The 17,417-nt window shown below is 41.3% G+C and overlaps 1 protein-coding gene across 2 annotated transcripts in view; it reads left to right on the forward strand.

Annotated features, from left to right (window-relative positions):
• Positions 1-17,386, forward strand: part of jmy (junction mediating and regulatory protein, p53 cofactor) — a 28,620-nt gene extending 11,234 nt beyond the window's left edge. Inside the window, exons 3-10 of one of the 2 annotated variants that reach the window (XM_034123076.1) lie at positions 7,818-7,968; positions 8,641-8,810; positions 9,632-9,797; positions 10,323-10,513; positions 10,632-10,709; positions 11,539-11,631; positions 12,331-12,793; positions 13,471-17,386. In XM_034123076.1, the coding sequence (XP_033978967.1) occupies positions 7,818-7,968; positions 8,641-8,810; positions 9,632-9,797; positions 10,323-10,513; positions 10,632-10,709; positions 11,539-11,631; positions 12,331-12,793; positions 13,471-13,790 (1,632 nt within the window). In that variant the 3' untranslated portion in view covers positions 13,791-17,386. The remainder of the gene's footprint in view (positions 1-7,817; positions 7,969-8,640; positions 8,811-9,631; positions 9,798-10,322; positions 10,514-10,631; positions 10,710-11,538; positions 11,632-12,330; positions 12,794-13,470) is intronic. The other variant, XM_034123077.1, reaches the window with a different exon arrangement.
• The last annotated feature ends 31 nt before the right edge of the window (positions 17,387-17,417 follow it).

Consider the following 17,417-nt stretch of genomic DNA (forward strand, 5'->3'; position numbering starts at 1 on the left):
ATTGCCAACGTTTTCAGCTCCAACACCTGCTCCCCTCAGGGCGATCCAACGGCTGAAAACAAAGCTGTATGCAAATGAATCCTTGATGCCAGCGTTGGTTGGTTTCTTCCAGACTGATGAGTCAGGAGACTAACAAATCCTATGCGTAATGAGAAAGAAGAAAGGGAAGTAGAGCAGGTCAGGTACTTTAATTTACATGCAGTTTGCATCCGACTTAATGTCACAAAGGTGATGTGAAAAGCCTCAGAGCAACCGAGTATCAGCAGCTTGATAGAGTTACAAGCTCTCCTGACTTTATCTGCAAGTGTGAATACACACGGACATTTGTGAGGATGTTGCAAAGCCTCAACAGTGCAATCAAATGGGTCAAACAGTAGAGCAAATGTTGTAGTGGAGGAGTTCTGTGTTTGCTTGTGTTGATATTTTAGTGCTGTCGTTGTATTCAGATGCTTCTCAGACTGACTTTAGCAGTAGGGTTCTATTAGGGACATTTTTATTACAGAACTATATTGTTTCAAAACATATTTTGATCTATACAATTACAAAAAATAACCTAAAGATCGGTTATATATTTAAGCAATAGCTCACGACAGGCCGTGCTATATGCTCATTATATCACAGCTAAGGGGCGTGGTTCGGCCCGACGCGAAGCGGAGGGTCGAACCACGTCATGTTGCCGTTTATTCACCACGTCACCACGTCATGTTGCCGTTTATTGTGCACCCACTGAAAAACTGTCCAGCATCAGCAGCATGGCTTACGTGGTTACTTGTATAGGCTGAGGTTGTTCTAGGCTGTTGCTTGGTGTGGCGAGAATATTGCTCCACTTTCTCCGGTCCCCGAGATTCGGCTTCCAGTAGCTCTGGAGAGAGCTTTCGCACCTGTGGCCACTAACGGTCATAATTTCTCTGCTTTGTTTCAAGACCCGCATCAGAAAGCTTTTGAATGGTGATACTTTTCCAGTTGGTCGACCTGCTCTTCACGTAGCTCTACATGTCGTCGTTTAGGTGCTTTTGTGCTTAAATGTTTTTGCGGACCTTTTTGATTACAGATTTGAAAACATCGTTGCTCGCTTTAAAAGTAGCACAATTCATTATGTCAAACCTTGGAAAGTATCTAAATATCCCTGCCCTAATGCCAAAGGAACTGCACACTGAATATGTTTTTGCCGTTTGATGTCTATGTCTGGACCATTGCGTAAAAAGGAGGGTTTCTGCCCCGTTACTTCTCCGCTGCTTTCTTGTTCCAGTTTGAAAAGCAAACTGCAGCCCAACTGTATACTGTTTATCTCAGACGCGGAGGGATACTGAGTTGTTGTGAAAAGTAACTTACAATTCTACCCGTGGTATACGCTCAGTATACCACGGCTAAGAACCAATCAGATTGCTTGATTTTACTTGTCCGTTTTATAATCATTTTTCCATTACATTCTATAACATGTTTTTATGGGGTATTTCTTTTTCATTCTACTCTTAAAAAAGTGCTGTTAAAAAAACTGTGTTATTGCTTAAATCAGGGGTTTTCAAAGTGTGGGAAGGTGAGCCTCCCCTCAGAGAACATATGAACAGCCGCGCCCCCCCCTCCCAATTATTATTGCTATTATTATTATTATTATTATTGTTGTTGTTGCTATAATGCAGGGGTATTAAATTGCATTTCAAAGAGGTCCAGTAAGAGAACATGTCATTAAATGCTCTGTTTTCGCTGTCTACCTTCCGCCATTTGAAATTATTCCGACTGTTTCTCTCCTCTTGTCTCGTCTCTGTGAGTGTGTTTGAATCTATCGTGCTGACTCACTGACTGCACCGATTTCATTGGCTGAGTAGCGTCACCTCCTTAAAACATTAAACAATCACTTTTTAAAACCTTTTTATCTTTATGTTTTAAACATATTGTATAAAACTCCCCCACTACTTGGACTATTCCTTGCACCCCTCTAGAATAAGCCCGAATGGTCTCAACCATATTGCATCAGTAACGTGCACTTGTTGACTTGTTATAACAAGATCGCAAGGACACTGGTAGCATCGTACAATTGAGTGTTGTTCAGTTTGTGTGTTGTGGAACATGCGTGTCCGTGCACGAAAATATACCACACACCCAATTACAATAGCATGTTCAATTCACTACCCTGGAAGTTAATAAAGTTGTTAAAGTTGGAACAGCCTGTGGACAGCCGTTCTTCCTTGCATGTCAGTCGCCGACACCTTCTTACAGAGGACAGGCACATCTAGCTGCAGCATGACCCGTATATTTTCGCACGCCGTGTTCTCAACACATATTTTTTTTAAATGTTTTACATTTTCAACATCGTGGATAAATCCTTATATGCTCCCGGCAACACACTGAACGTCAACTTTGCCTCCTTATTACACTCACCCCTACTTTAGTGGGAACAATGAGTCTGCGTCTTTGATGCACACAGGAATAAACGCAGATCATCCTCTGGCTGCAGCCTTGACCGGCACTTGCTTCTGATCAGAGTCAATGCGGAAAACCCGTACTCACACAGGTAGGTGGAGATGAAGGGAATGAGCACTTTTACAGCCTTTTTGGCGAGGTGGGGGAACTCGGTCTCCACAGACAGCCAAAAGTGTGCAAGTGTCACTTTACTCGTCTTTTTCTCGTTATTATTTTTTCTCACGCTGCGCCTCCCCTGAAGCTCTCTGGCGCCCCCCAGGGGAGGCGCGCCTCACACTTTGAAAACCGCTGGCTTAAATAGAGAAAAGCAGCAAACTCTCACAAATGACCTGCCGGATCTTGAGAATATTGCTTAGAAAATTACTTAAAGGTCCCATGTCATGCTTTTCCGGTTATTACCCGTCCCCTTGTGTGTTATGAAGGTTTTTCTGCATGTAAACGGTGTGCAGAGTCACAAACCCTCAAAGTACACCCTGTAGCGAGTAAAACTCTAAAGGCCCTGACACACCAGGCCGTATTCGGCCGTCTTCGGTTGTCTGGCGACAACGCGTTCCTTGTCGCCCAAAGTCAATTTGGTGTGTCCCGAACCCTCGGCCGTGACACGCCTAATTTGGCCTTTCACGGTTGACACATGGCCGATTCAACATGTTGAATTGGCCAAAATACGGACACAAGCTATCGGGCCAAGAAACCACTCTGATCAGCTGTTCAGCTAGCAAATGAGAAGCGAAACGGAAGTGAGGGACGTAAACAAACGATTTAAGGCACAGGACAGCAGCTAAACCCCAGCAGGTGATACTTAAAGACATCAAACATAGCCCTTAAATGTCCTCTCTTACCTCCCACACATAGCAGGGACATCTCTGATATCGGCGGGAGCGTCCCCGGCTGTCCTCTGCTGAGAGCTCCGTGATTTGTTTGGTCAAGTTGCAGGATTAGTCTCAAGTACCTCAACATTGTCCTTAAGTACAGTGTCTAAGTAAATGAGATAGTGTCTACTGCTGTTCATTTACCTATTGTGAGTCGCCTCGGATAAAAGCATCACATGGAAATGTAAATTTAGCAAGAAGTGGCCATTATTACATTACATACATTACTACATTGCTGACTCAATAAACTACACACCCGCCAGAACACTGCGATCATCAGATGCAGGTCTATTAACTGTGATTTTATAGTATGTCTGCACTTTATGTGCTCATTTCATCATTCATGTATTTTTATATTCTAAAACATGTTTTCGATGGACGAGAGTGAAAATGGAACGCACATGCTATTTGTTTGTTTATATCAGTCTGTTCTTCTTCTCTGTCTTCCGGTTGTTGCCTATTTTGAATGACGAATACACACTACCGCCGCCTGCTGGTAAGGAGAGTTATTGCCACTCACGCATGCGCAGTTCGTACGTGCTCGGCTGAAGTCTTTGCGGTGTGTTCCAGTGCGACACACGGCCAATACGCAGGAGAACTCGTCGATGGAACTGTCGGTGTCGGTGTCGGCGAGTTCTCTGGTGACTGCCTGGTGTGTCAGGGCCTTTACACAGAAAAGACCTGTCTATGCTGCCCCAGAACGCCTCGTTGGAGATTTTTCTTTTTCCATTGTTTTCTTCCTGGGTACAGTGACGTGCCCATACCCAAATGGACCCATTGGTCCGTGGAGCCGTTACGTTACGTCCGCGGAGCCGTTATGTTCCTCACACACACACACTCAATATTTTCTCAGCTGCAGCTCTGCCGATTTCTTCTCCCTGAGACGGTGGGACGCGGCGAGGCTTTGAGTCGGTGTGTGTGAGCACACACACAAACTCCCAGCCAGGCTGCAGGTGTGTGTGTGTGTGTTCGGGCTGGGTTTCGCTGTGTCTCGCTGTCTCGCAGACGGCCACTGGGCTCATAGGGAGGGGGGGGGCAGGAGCTCCAACAAGCCGTGTAGGACAGAGAGTGAATACACATACTATACAGAGATGCTGTATGAGAAACCAATGTGAGTTTGGAACATTGCACAATATAAATCTATTCTAGTAGACCTCAACAATGGAATTATGATCAGTAGAAATGGCCATGACATGGGACCTTTAAAAAATGAATCAATTGTCAATAGAGTTACTTTCCTGTCGATGGAATAAATGTTTAATTGACTAAGTGTTGTCGGTGTACAGTAAATAATCAGCTGTCTCTTCTCTGTATCGTTATCTCTTTGTACTCCTCTGAGTAGTTGACATCTAAGCTCAACTGAATCAATGAATGAGAGAGCAGATGGATCGGTGAATGAAAGCTCACCTGAATGAATCCTCAACAAAAGGTGTCAAGTATTTTGCTGAATGGAGCATTGTTGGACAGCCTTAATGCGTGTTGGAGGACTGCAGTGTCCTGCTGCCCAGAAGGTCAGAGGGCAGACATGAATAAAAAATGTGGTTTGTTATACTTTTGTAGCGCAGTGAGCTCCAGTTACTGTTTCGACTGCATTATCACATGGCAACGGTCGTCACGGGGCGGTTACTTATACACCTGCTGTGTTTACCCTTAGCTGACGGGCAAATCTTACATACATTTGGATAGATATTATGCAAATTTGCAAGATTTTAAATAAGTTATTAGTCTGAATGTTGATGTATCCCAAGCTTTTTATGAATTACAAAAATACATTTATATATTGACAGTATAGTGTATAAGTAATCAAGTTATTCCTCAAGGGTCCCTATTAACAATTATTTCCATATCGATTAATTGAATACTTTCCTCAGGTATCCACTAGTGATACCTATCACTTGTCCCAAGAGTCCACTGTTTAAAAATAAAAAGGCTGATTTTATTTTATTTTTGTCATAATATCCAATCAAAAAAACCCAAATGACTCAATACTTTCCACAAAAGACATATTTGTTTAAGAACAGCTTTCAAATAGACAGTTTTTTGTTCTACACCTGTACATCTCGTAAAAAGCTTAGATCTTCCTGTAACTGTATATTTGAACAAAATGTACTTGCACAAAAAAATGGTGCTTCCCTGGGAACTTTTTTAGCTGTGTTAGGATGATAAAGAAACTTATTAAAACAATGTGGGTCATTGATGCGATTGTAATAGTTTTTGGACTACAATGGAACTCTGTGGCACAGAGGAAGAAGATGTATCAGGCTCATAATATACACACACAATACACCATTGTTTGTTATGGACTCTTCGTTAGAAAGCATATTTAAATGTCTGCTGTCCATCATCCAAACCTTTTTGTTTGTTGAGCTCACCAGTGTTTTATCCACCCATCCCCCACAGCTGCCTGATAAACACAGCCTAGTATCTGAAACTATTCTAACCAAATGAGATAAGGCCCCACCATGACGGTGTCTATGCTGTAATCCCCACACATTTGACACTTCAGTGTTTTGTCACCGTCAGCTGTCGACCAGAGGTGTTAAAGTAAACCAACCACAGAAACATCTTCCCCCATCACTTCCTGGCTGCTTTTATTTGCAAATAAGAAAGGTTGTAAAAACAAAAAGACAAGTTGGTAGCTCAGGGTGTCGAATATGATAGCGAGTATATGTGACAAACCAACATTAAGTGTAGTGTGTCTCCTCATTGACCTTATCCGTCCTCTCTGTCTCACACTGTTATTATGAGAAGTGATGGATGAGTGGTGTTAACATTGAGTTATTCTGAGGCTTTTATCGTCCTCTCTTTTGATTCACTCTGGTTTAAGCTTCATATCTATACTAACCCAACCAAAATGTCCTGTCTATTGCTAATATAAATATACAGATTAGTATATGAATACATGTTTGGTCATTGTTAGACTGATAGTACTAAGGAAACGCCATACTGAATCTGTACGGGAATTGTAAACATGCTCTTGTGAGCTAGAGATATGAGAAGAATCACAGTGTGCTTTATGATTGTTAACAGCATTTTCTCTGTGTGTAAAAGTGAAAAGGTTGCTCATTTAGATATGAGACGGACATGTTACAACTATAACGTAAAGACTTTTAGATCTGTAAGGGGCTTGGATTAACAATAAGGTTAATAACGACCCTCACCCTCAATTTGAATATCTGCCAGGTTGTGCTTTGATAAACTATGGAACATTCATCAGAATAACAAGAACAAAAATAAGCATTTTGCCAGTTGTGTAAATCCTTTTTGCTTTTCATAAAACCAGTCCAACAGACTGACAGTTAAGGGCGACTTGATACATTGATGTTTTCCTTTACTTTGACAAAACAACACACGCAGGAGTTGAACGACAGATGCTTTTAAACCAGGTCTGACCGATGAGGACAAACTTCTCCACCTTTTGTTGCTCTGTGGGTGTCAGGCCTGCTCTTCTCCTCTCACATGTTGGTACTGTATCCTTACCGTGTGTTTCAGCTAATATTTTCTTTCTGTTTTTCGACTTCCTTCATTCCTGAAGTGATTTCATCTTTTCTTTGTTTTTCTTTCTCGTCTGTGACGTAATCTCTCCTCCCCCATTCACTCGCAGTTTCACCCCAAAACCACTCCTCTGTTCTTGTGCCTCACGTGCACACATACATACATGCATACATACACACATATATACACACATACATACATACATACATACATACATACATACACACATACATACATACACACATACGAATCCACACACAACAAAGCACTGAGTTTGATGGCTTACGTAAATCAAGGCCTTTGAGGTTAGTTGGTGTTTATTTTTAAGCACCTACACACATCTGTTTTACATTGACACATTAATACATGAGTGTGTGTGCATGAGGCCCTCAGAGGGAGTTAATGTGTGTGTACATTTCAGTGGAGGAGGGGTTTGACAGGACTCCACGTGGCACTGCTTTTCCCTGTTTCTCACTTTTTCTCACATGGCCTAACATGAGCTGGTGAAAAGTGAACTGTGGTTGCCATGTGATATGAACCCCATCCAGAGTGTGTTGCAAGATTGTTCTTGTTTTGTTTTCAGAGCTTTTTGTTCTTTATTTATTGTTCCAGCAGCCCAGTAGGGGACACTGGGTTAGTGTCACTCTAAACATAAACATGGACAGGCTGCCAGACAGCGCTATTACCCCCACCTGCTGTAACCTACTGGTATTACAGAGCACTGCAGTCTGTACCAGGGGCTTTCAGGGGAGAGTTCAATCAAAGAGAGGTGTGTGAAGTGAAAGGGACAGTACCATGCTGGTGTTTTAAAAACAGCTAGAAGTTGAATGTAGTTTGTCACTCTTTGACACACAGCTAACAAAGGCATTTCCAATCCTGATTCTTGCAAGTAGCGCCATCATATTACTCTGTTCACACATACACAATTCACTCATTCACTCAGTAAATAACATGTGGTCTGTCTGTCTGCACGTTGTTATCTGTGCTGATGCTAAGTTTACCCTTCCTGACACCCTGCTCTGACCCCATCAGATCTCTCTGGAGACGGAGCGCCTGGGTCCTCGCCGGCTGGAGGGCCTGAGGAGAGAGGACGAGGAGTGGCAGAAGAAAGCCCACGCCGCAGTTCTCTCCATACAGGACCTGACTGTCAAGTTCTTTGAGACCACCACTCGCGCACAGAAAGGTAAACGCGTGGAGGCATTTCCTTTCTTTTTAAAGCAGCTTTCGTCTCACTGTGACCTTTGAACCTTGGTGTTGTGTGTTTAATCCAAAACAAAGTTCAGTTAACACTCCATACAGGTCAGTTAACACTCCATATAGGACCTTTCACATACTAAGGCCCCCTCCTCCAAAAGTATTTTAATCCTCAAACCCTCTCAGCTATGAACTGCTCGGAGACATGCAACCTGATTTCTGTTCAGGCATGAAACAGGCTTCACTTACCTCGAGTCAAAGCACTCATGCTCACATCTAAAACACTGCTTAAGTGCCCAGTTTAGGCCTTCCACTGATTATAAAGATGTTTAGATTAATCTGTTAATCACTTTCTTGATTCATTGATTAATCGTCAGTCTATAAAATGTTTAATTAATGAAGTGAAAGGTTTCAGCTTGAATCTCTTGTTTGTCGGCAGTCATAAACTAAGGATATTCAGGATAAAAGATATTAACAGCGAAAAAACAGAAAATCCTCTGATCAAGGAATTTTGGCTTATTTTTCTTTAGAAATAACTCCTAAAGATGTATCAATCAGGAAAATAGTCCCCATTTAACTTATGTCAATCATCTGATGTAATGACAACTATTAATCGTAGCTTTAGTCAATTTCTGACAGTTATCTATAATCTGTGTTGCAGCTTTGTTTGAGCGGATGCGTGCTGACCAGAAGAAGTTTGGGAAGTCTGCTTGGGCAGCAGCGGTGGAGCGGATGGAGCAGCTGCAGTACGCCGTCTCCAAGGAAACCCTGCAGCTGATGAGGGCCAAGGAAATCTGCCTGGAGCAGAGGAAACACGGCCTGAAAGAGGAGGTAAACAACGACACACCCACTGAGGCTCCTCCCATAAAGCATCATAACAAAGGTTGTGAGACTCGCTGGTTCTTTTGAAGCCATTGATGGAAGAAATATGCAGTATAAATAGAAAATGCCACTATTAAAAATACTAACTTTACTTTGTTAAAGTGTCTAATTAATTGCATAAAAAAATACTTAAATGTATTACTTCGTCTACGATATCATATCAGAATTGATCTGTTGATTTAAATGTTGTTTTACTTATCTGAATCTGTAAAGAAACTTATATAAAAATATATGTAGGAGGAAAAAATACCAATATTTTGTCCAAAGTGTAGTGGAGCAGAGGTAGAAATGTGCATAAAACTCAAGTACAAGTACTTCAAAAGTGTACCCTTACTCTTATTTCTGTACTAGAGTAAATGTGCTTGACAATAACATGAGTGAGTGACACAAACACTTGGACTAGGAGAAGTTGAGGGAGAAGGAAAAAGGCAGATAATGGACATGTTAGTGAAGTGACCTCATGGCTCAGACATCCTGTAATGGAGTGAATAACATCCTGGTGTACAGCAGCAAAATGACTCATGGGACTGACTGTTGGGGTCAAACCCTTGCCTTACATAATGTAAATACATTGTGGAAAGTACCTGTTGAATGCAGGAGTGGTGCAGCACAGCACAAAGAGAGCGAGAACAGAGAAACTGTGTCTGGTTCCATTTCCGTTTCTGTTCAAAACAGATGGAACACAGGAAGTGCTGCTGAAGCCTGAGGCATATGCCCTCTGGACTGTGGTGGAAGAGTGATGTCATTGTGTGTTGTGCTGTGGCTTGTAGATGCAGAGTCTGCAGGAGGGAGAGGACGCCATGCTGCGAGTGGACCAACTGGAGGCGCTGTACTACGAGCTGCAGCTGCAGCTGTACGACATCGGGGCGGAGGTGCTGCGCTGCGAGGAGCTGCTGCTCAACTCCCAGCTGCAGAGTCTGCGCAGGCAGATGACAGGTGAGCACCTGCTCTGGGATTCAAGGGCTTTGTAAAGCCTGGGGTGACAGACTGAAGGGTTATAAATGGCACATTTCTGATAAAGCCTTACTGATATAACAGGCGATATTGAAGTTATGTTGATATCAGCGTAAATATATGACAATGAGTAACAAGACATTGCAATTCAATTCAAAAGAGTTTGTCCCCATGGGTTTGAAGAGGCATGTATGTAGAGAAGTACTTTAACACAATAATTCAACATTTTAAGAAATATCAAAAAATGCAGTTATAGTTATACACATAATGATCATAACGTGGATATTATCAGATGTAAATATTATTAAAAGAGATAAGCTGTACACATTATCAGAGGAAAATAATATGAGTAATATAAAGCAGTACAGTGGGTTATTTATCAGGACCCATGAAAAAAAAATAGATCAATTTCAAACAAAGAGAAAATATTTCTTGTACCACTTATAATGTAATTCCATCAGTGTTTACTAAAACATTTCAAATGTATCTGCTCTAATGTTGTATCAGAGCGGCAGGATGAGGTGGTGTACTACGATGCCTTTGAGAGCCCAGATGCCATGAAGGGTGAGGACGATCACACCACCCCCCCGTCCCCCCTCCGAGATGAAGAACTGAGCGTCCTGCAGCAGAGGACCCGGCAGCTGGAGGCCCGCAGGGGCCGCATCACCACCAAGAAGGTCTACCTCAAAAACAAGAAGGTAGGCACAGCTGAAGTACAGCTAGAGTTTACAGTGGTCAGTTGTTGAGGCTGCTGGAGAGTCATTTATCTGAACAGGCTGGATCAGTGCGTCATTTATGTCTTCTCTTTCTGTCTAGGAAATCTGTATTGTCAATCACAACCAGAAGATACAACAGCGAGGCAGCCATGATGATTCCCCGCAGACACTGCAACACGTAAGAATCCATATTTATGCTGCATCTGATAGGATGTACGCACAATATCAAATAGTTTTCATATTTATTTCTATAAGGTTTTGGTGTAGGAAATAGATATTAGTCATTCGCAGTGAAAAAACGCATTCCAGGCATACAGAGAACACAGTCTCCCTCATAAAAGCTCACTGCTGTTTTTCCCACACAAGAAATGCATTGTGAACAATAATAGTGAAAAGAGGTATCTTGCTGTGTCACTTTGTCCGGAGTTATTGTGTGTTATTAAAAAGGAACTGTCAAAATACATGGGGTAGAACACAAATGGAGCTTTTCCATTGGCACTTTCTGCCTTTACAGCCAAACTATGTTGTGTTTATTTCAGTTTCCCTTTGCAGTTTAAGCATGCCAAGTAGAATTTAAGGGAAATGATGTTTACACAGCTGTTGACCACTTGTCCCATCTATGGATTTATATCTGCTCATATCCAAAGTTAAGACACACCTCAAGCACGTAGCCTTGGGTTGGGCTGGGCTGATGCAACAAGTCTAACTGAGTCAAACCAAACCAGCACTTGGGACCAAAAAAGGCCAAGAATTCAACAAATACCTACTAGCTTCTTTCTGATTGATTAGCAAGAATCCTCTCATGCTGCATGCTTTGCTTTCATACCACAAACTAACAAACCTAAAACAGCCTCCTTTTTTGAGAGGTTGTGGTGTGGTTGATTCAATCACCCGAATTCCTAAATGAACCGCTTTACGCAGACGAGCACGCCAAACCAAGCCAAACCAAGCCAAACCAAGCCATCACACTTTACTACATCAGGTCATCTCTGTCACTTCCTATAAAGGGAGGAGAAGCTGAGGAAGACGAGGCCAGGAGCAACGCCAGAGTGAGTCAGGACAGACAGAGGACTCTGGACAGACTGCGCAGCCTCAAACTGGTGAGAACATCCCATAATGATCCTAGTCTGTAGTCTGGTATTATTCATTTGTTTTTGTTTATTTTAGTTTTGACTTTTCTAGCTTGGTATTAGTTAGATTTCAGAGTGAGTTTTACTTTAGTTTAACTTCTTCAGGGAGGTTTATACATTTAGTTTGATTTATTTTGTATAATGTTTCAGACCTATGGAGCTTCATATACATACCAAAAAGATGGTTGGAGAACTTTGTAAGAAATGGGCATTAATGTTGAAATACTTCGGAATAAACTCGACTACTCCTCACTACCACATTCGGAGAAAAACGTCATCCTAACCACAGTATGTTAACTAAAAACCTGAGCTGAATAGCTTGTTTAAAAGGCATTTGACAATACTCAAATCATGTTCTTGTTATTTCCACACTAGACGGATTGTTAATAACAATAGGGATTCACTGGGAATCGATTACAGCGTAGCGCCATCTCCTGGAAGGTCAAGTTTCAAACTATCTAGGTCAAAGTCATAAAGTCATTAGTGTTCATTTTCCGTTCAATTTTTTAACCAGGTAATTTGGGTTTAATTTAGTTTCGGTTAAGGTTCTGTTTTATACCAACTGTTTATGACAATATTTTCAACTTCATCTTTTAGTTTGTGGTATTCCCCGTGCCTGTGACTGATCTTGTGTCTCACTTGTTTTGTTGTTGTTGTGTCTCCCCTCAGCGCTACCCGGGCCAGGTGACCCTGAAGTCCAGCCGGCTGCATCAGTTCCAGCCTCCCAGCCGGAGGAGGGGGGGGGCGCCGGCCAGCACTCACTCAGCCAGCGTCCAGACGGACTGCTCCAATCTCCCCCTACTCTCCGCCCCTCCTCCCCCCGACCCCTTCAGCTGCGACAGCGTCTCTCTACCCACAGTTCCACTGGGGAACCTCGACACGCATCCCTTCCTCTCGCTGCCACCTTTTCCTCCTCCCCCACCCCCCCCTCCTCCTCCAACTCCCCCCTCAGAGGAGCAGCAGCAGGGTGAGGGCAGGGAGAAACCCCCCAGCCCGGTGCGGCGTCATGAACGACAGTCTGAGTCTCTGCCTCTGGCCGCCTTCTCCCCTCGGTTCTTCGACAGCAGTCAGCTGCAGACGGCCAGGAAGAAGCTGAAGAAGACATCCTCGCTGGACTCCACGCAGTGGAGAGGTGAGGAGGAGACTCACTTTCATTTCATTCTTGAGACATTTATTATAACAAAGAAAATATTGATAAAAAGCGCGTCTCCGCTAACAATGAAAACTGATATAAGGAGAGTTATTTTATTGTGAAAAATACAGAGAAGGACTATTGCTGAAAAAGAAATGGTATCAAAAAGAGGGTTAGGTTTCATGGAAATCTTATAAAATACATAATAATAATAGTATTTATTTGTAGAGCAGCTGTCATACATACACTGCAGTTTAAAGTGCTCTTCATCAAGTTGTGTTCATTTTTAAAAATACAAAAAAGAACACTAAAACAAATAAAGAAAACTTTAAGAAAGATTCAATGACCTCAAGGATACAAACTATTCAAATGAAGTCTGTCCTATAGTGTCTCTTGAAGAAACTGTACTTAAAATTAAATATTCAATTAAAATGATCATTAATTAATGTATACCTTTTTGTTATGCTTTACTCACCAGTTATTCATGTAGTTTTAACTTCTTAGGTAAATTGTTAGGAATTATTGTTAAAAAAGTTAAGAAAGAACTGAAACATATGATTTCTTCCGGTGTCTCCATCTTACTTTACAGATACTTTGGCCGGGTTCATTGTTAAGCTGTTAATAAAGTACATTCTTTGTGTTGTGAAGTTCTAACTGTGTTACCGTTGCGTTTTAAGCAGCGAGCTCCCCCATGGACGAGGTGCTGAACTCTCTGAAGCGCGGCTGCTTCCACCTGAGGAAGGCGGAGCTGCGGGTGCTGGGCCCCGACCCGGACGACGACAGCACCAACATCCTGGCCCAGATCCGGCAGGGCGTCCGGCTGAAGAAGGTTCTGGCCCGGCCCGAGCAGCAGCGGCAGGCCAAGAGCTACACACACTCCGCCGACGCTCTGACCCGCAGCATCCACGAGGCGCTGCGCAGGATCAAAGAGGCGTCCCCCGAGTCCGAGTCTGAGTCTGAGGACGAAGGCCTGCCCTGCACCGACTGGGAGATCTAGATCAGCTCATTGGACGTGTGTGGATACGTGGAGCCAAAATGAGGAGAAAACAAGCGGACAAGCCGGGGTTAAACCACCTGGAGAGACCTTGGTGCACTTTGAACAGAAACCCTTCATTTTTTTATATCAGAAAACCGCTCGGAAGTATGTGTTTTTTGTATTCATACTTCTGTTTGTAAAGATGGACCACTAATCTTTGTTTTGTATGTCGTTGCTGTGGCGTTCTTGGCGAGGATACAACCTCTAACCTCTCAAGAAGTCAGTCCTCTCGCAGAGTCCTACTGTAGCTTGCTGTGATGGGTTTGTTTTAGAAAGTGAGTAGTTCTTCACGTTTTCTCACGCTTACACCAACACAGTAAGCATTCTGACTCTTCTATGAATATATGTGAGCTGTACACTTTTACATTCAACTAAGTTCCAACCATTTGTACTGTACTGTATACTCCAGTGCATTCAAATGCCTAAACGTGTACACCATGGGAAACCTTTCAAAGGAGAATAGTTTGACATTTTGGAAGGGATTACTGCTAGCTTGAGCTCAGCAAAAACAGATACTAAAAAGGTCATTCCCAAAAACGTTACATTTATACTTTAGTTTGCTGATTTGGGACATTCATCCTGTCAAGAAGAGAACACAAACCATGTCAAACATAAAAATAATAATCTAATACATGGAAAAGGTGACATATAGAGTAAGATGTGATATAACAAGAGCAAAGGAGTTTGGAGGAAGGATATCAAACTACAATTTCAATCTCTACCATCTGTTTTTGAAAACAGAAAGTTAGTTATAATCTCGTCACAACTCATCTAAACAGAAAGACATAATACACATATATATATATACATATATATATATATATATATATACATTTCAAATGCCAACAAACCTCCATATATCTGCTGGATATCTCTAATTCAAAGAGGCTCAGTTCAGAACACGATGTTAAGTTGTAGCCCACAGCTCACTGACTTACCGCCCCAAGGCTCCATGGGAAATGCAATTCCAAAACTTAGAGCATAGTTCTAATAATAGTGGTGAAAAAATCCTATAAATATTTAACGTATACTTTATTATTGTCACTTTGAAAACAGCTGATCTAGTTTAACTGCTGTGTCTGATGGTGCTGTAGATTATGAGAGAGATCATGTGATGAGATCCAAATAAACTTTATACCTGCAGACTTTAAGAAGCTCAGCTGGCTCAGAAATAAAAAGGTTTTCAGATAATCAACAAACAAACAAGCATCTGTTGACTTGTGCGTCCTCTGCTTTCTCTCATCCACCGATGCCATCATGACCTAGTCAGTATTTTCGACAAAATATATAATATATATATTCAGCACCAATTTAAACTATAACGATTACTTGAATCTAGCTTTGGTCGCTCTCTGTGATCGGCTGAAGTTGCTGTCACACTTGAGAGTGAAAATGAATGGATGGTTGTAAGAATATAATGTATGAAGAGGATTGTCACCCTTAAAGAATACCATTAACCTCCATTTTGATCATCCATTATAACACATTACCAATAAATTACTCTACAAGATCCAAATACATACGACCAAAAAGAACACTAAAATAGTATATTTACAAGTTGCAACAAGTTTTTCAGACAGATAAAAATCTACTTTATGGACCTCTACTGTTAAAATATTATGTGAAATTATTCAGCAGGAAATACATCTGAAATTATTTAAACAATAGGTTAATAGTTTGAGTCACTTTTTTATAAAGCAAACATGCAATTTATTCTCTGTTTGCAGCTTTTCCAATGTTACAATTGACTGCTTTTCTGTTTTATGACACTTTAAAGAGAATTTCTTCCAGTTTTGGCCCTATTTTAAAGCCTTATAATTCATAAAGAAAACTACGTGCAGATAAATATTAAGTTTCAAGTTGTTCCATGGGGACATGCTGGGCAAAAGCACACCCAATATTTGAAATACTTCAAACACATGGATAGCAAACTAAGAAGATACTATTTATAGTTTGGATCCATGATGCAAACGTGTCTCCATTCAGCTGAAGAGGCTTCATCGCCCTCTGCTGGTGACAGATTGAAAACATTCAGATCACGTGTCATGTTTATATTTATTTTACCGTCTTCTTAATAACCCGAGAGTCTCTTCTCTTTCCACTGCCTTCATTTGCTTTCCAAGTTCATTTACTCACTGGAGTTGTGTTGTTTGAGTTTGTTGTGTGTGTGATTTTATACCAGTCTCTTATTATGTGTCAAAGCTGTCTTTTAACTGAAACTCACATTGACTTTCCTGTATGTAACCAGTCAATCATGAAGTACCATGGCTCCATTTCAAAGACAGAGTTTGACTTATTTCTACAAGTCGCCCTTTCGCTTTCTTGATGAGAGTTAAATGAGAAGATGACCACTCCTTTCTTTACGAAATAAGAAGCTAGGGTTAGTTTATCTAGTATAAAGATGGTCACGGGGGAAAGGGCTAGCTCAAACCTTTTCGTGTGTTTTTCGGGTAAGGAATACTCTTATTGACAGCATTTACATGCACACAATATTGAGTTTATGCCCTTATTCCACAAAAGACAATATTTCTAGAGAAGCTGTTTAAATGGATTAATAATATTCCAATAATAATCTTTTTACTTTTTGGAGGGTGTGACATTGAACCACCTTCTTTTGGCCACATGGGGCAGTATTGAGAACTGAAAACATGCAATTACACGACACAAAGCTGAGATTTATGCTTCATTAGCAGTTTTTGCCAACCATGTTTTTGTGGTTATCTGTATTTCAGGAGGTGGTTGAGACCAAAACCAGAGTTAAAGGACCATTAATATGAAATTCAAAACTTAAAATGTGATGATTTTAATGTTGGGAGTGTAATTCTTGATAAACCACCAGTTCCATATTGAACGTACCGACATGAGAGTGGTGTCTGAGCATCTCATTTAACTCTCTGCAAGAAAGCAAATAAGCGTTGTTTCCAAAATGTCAGCTGCCACTCAAACAGAAAACTGTTGCTAAGTGTTGAACTCTGTGTGACTTGAGAACATTCTGCATGCAGCACCACGACATCGCGGCTCAGCCTCTGCTTTCTTTCCTCCCCAGAAGTCTTTCATAATCATTTTTTAATAATGTGTAACAGAACAGCAGCAGATGCAGAAACTCCCTCTCTGCTGAGTCACTTTTCTATTTGAGCTTGGGTACCTTTGTGCTTTTTTTAAAAAGAAACACCCTTCTGTTAGACTTGTAGATTCTCTCTAACCCTGAACAAGACACTAGTTTGACCTTTGACCTTTCATGACCTTATGCATGTGACTGGTTTTAGGACGAACCCATCACAACGTAAGTGCAATAATGAAGAAGAAAAAGTAATTTTTATGAATCAAATACTGTAATGAAATGTAAAGATATATCCGCATGCCTAAATGTATTGAAGTATTTATTGAGACTTCATATTTTAAAATGATTTTTGAAAAGCGTACAAATGTAAATGTACTTTATAAAGTTTTCTTTTCTGTTGCTTTTTTTGGTTCCTATCACGACATTCCTCTCTGCTTTCTATATCCCAATTCTATATATTTTTTCCTTTCAAAATAAAATGAAGCTCCAACATGTCTTTGAAGGTTTCTTTTTATATCAAGGTTGAA

Source organism: Trematomus bernacchii, unplaced genomic scaffold, assembly GCF_902827165.1.
Source record: "Trematomus bernacchii unplaced genomic scaffold, fTreBer1.1, whole genome shotgun sequence".
Taxonomy (NCBI): Eukaryota; Metazoa; Chordata; class Actinopteri; order Perciformes; family Nototheniidae; genus Trematomus; species Trematomus bernacchii.